The sequence below is a fragment of the Rasamsonia emersonii genome (genome assembly GCF_000968595.1).
Source record: "Rasamsonia emersonii CBS 393.64 chromosome Unknown ctg1118621760083, whole genome shotgun sequence".
Taxonomy (NCBI): domain Eukaryota; kingdom Fungi; phylum Ascomycota; class Eurotiomycetes; order Eurotiales; family Trichocomaceae; genus Rasamsonia; species Rasamsonia emersonii.
Window position 1 is genome coordinate 15,437 of NW_013563204.1, and position 2,140 is coordinate 17,576.

Below are 2,140 nucleotides of genomic sequence, written 5' to 3' on the forward strand. Positions count from 1 at the left end.
CGCGCTTGTAAGCGCTTCCTTACCCTGGGAAATGGAATACTTGTGACCAGTGTCATTTATATCTTTCCTCGCCATCCACGCCAATAATAATTCATCCAGCCATATTCTCGTCCTGTGGATAGAGACTACAATAGTCGGCCGGACGTTCGCAGACTGCTTCCAAAGTCACACTGACTCCTTCACTGCGGCGTCGCCTCAAGTCTTTACCAGAACTGACCCTCGATTTTCCTCAGTGAGCTAGCTATTCCTCCGTTCCACGCCATGCGGGGCGCATCACTCCTGTTGCTAGCCTCCCTTATTTTCCCCTCTGGGGAAGCTCTGTGGCTTCGCAAGAGAGATGTGCCGGCAGTCGTAGGGTTAGATATTCAGCGCAAGCATGTGTCTGATCCGGCTGGGAGAGACCGCTTGAGGAGAAAACGGGACAAAGTGGTTAGCCAGTCGCTTGATAATGAGGTAGGGCTACAACATGAATTCCCTGACAGATGCCCATTTGTACCCAGCGATGTGGTTGAATTTAATGTGCCGCACTGCGTAATCTTGAACCTTTGCTGACACAATCAGGAAACTCTATACTTCTGTAACATTACACTTGGAACGCCTCCGCAAAAGCTACGCTTAACTCTCGATACTGGAAGCAGTGATTTGTGGTGCAATGCTGCCAGCTCCCGTCTCTGTAAAAGCAGAGGCGATCCTTGTGACGTGTCTGGGACATATGACCCCCATTCTTCATCGACGTACAAGTTTGTCTCATCGGATTTTAACATCTCGTATGAAGATGGATCCGGTGCATCCGGTGACTATGTTACTGACACTCTTACGATTGGCGGTGCAACGCTAAAGAATTTCCAATTCGGCGTTGGTTATTCGTCAACCTCTCAAGGTATGTACAATTCACAAGGTCCGTAGCAATATTTCAGATCTGATAATGGCTTCTTTTGTCTGGCAGAGGGCGTACTGGGGATTGGATATGCCACCAATGAAGTACAAGTCAATCGAAATGGAGGATCCGCTTATGCAAATCTACCCAAGGCGATGGTTGATAATGGACTGATCAACTCCAACGCATACAGTCTGTGGTTAAACGACTTGGAAGCGAGCACTGGATCCATTCTTTTCGGCGGAGTCAATACCGAAAAGTTCATTGGTGAGCTGGCGACATTGCCTATCCAGCGCGAGAATGGCCAATATGTGGAGTTCATCATTGCACTTACTGGACTTGCGCTCAGCAATGGCTCGACCAGTAATACATACAGATCCGATTCGCTCCCAGCTGCCGTACTCCTCGACTCTGGAAGTAGCCTGACATACCTTCCGGATTCGCTGGTCCAGAGCATTTACAATGACCTGGAAGTGAATTACGATTCCTCAAGTGGAACAGGGTACGTCCCATGTTCTATGGTGAACCAAGATATCAACTTAAACTTCACGTTTTCCGGTCCTTCGATTCCAGTCGGTATCAATGAGCTCGTCTTGGACCCGGGAACCGGGCTTACATTTTCCGATGGCACGGCGGCATGCGTTTTTGGCATTGCTCCCGCAGGTGACAGTACCGCAGTCTTAGGAGATACTTTCCTACGCAGCGCATACGTAGTGTATGACCTCGAGAACAACGAAATATCGTTGGCAAAAACCAACTTCAACTCAACAAAGGACAACATCTTGGAGATCGGAACAGGCACGGCCGCTGTACCCGATGCCACTGCAGTTTCCAACCCAGTCACATCAGTTGCAATTGGGGCAGGGGGGGCCAGGATCGGGGGCCCATCAGGAACTGGCATTGTGTTCCCTGGTGCCCCTGCATCTGCTACTAGCAACGCTGCAGCCGTTATGCCGACAAGTATTCCAAGGCATCTAGCTGCCGGGATTGCAGGAGCCGGGCTTCTGCTAGCTATTTAAATTTCCTGTGATTTTCTGATTATATTTATTGGGGTGTTTGGAAACGTCTTCATTTTTTTGATTGCTTTTTTCTATCTGTAGCAATTCACTAGAACTTGGCACTGATACTGACATACCATAGACTGCTATGTGATATCAGGGTATCTGACACATTCAATGTGAATATGAGCAGTCACTGGCTATTCTGGTCCAAGTTTTTGTTTGGCCTTTATGTACTTTTCTTTTCGCTATCTGAACAGCTTGC

General features: G+C 48.4%; 1 protein-coding gene across 1 annotated transcript; it reads left to right on the forward strand.

The window, feature by feature from the left end:
- Positions 1-261: 261 nt before the first annotated feature.
- T310_3792 (Aspartic-type endopeptidase (OpsB)) lies at positions 262-1,896 on the forward strand (the record flags this gene model as incomplete). Its single annotated transcript, XM_013473339.1, has 3 exons — positions 262-453; positions 562-880; positions 947-1,896. 3 exons carry the CDS (start codon positions 262-264, stop codon positions 1,894-1,896), a joined length of 1,461 nt encoding a protein of 486 aa, XP_013328793.1.
- Between the last annotated feature and the right edge of the window lie 244 nt (positions 1,897-2,140).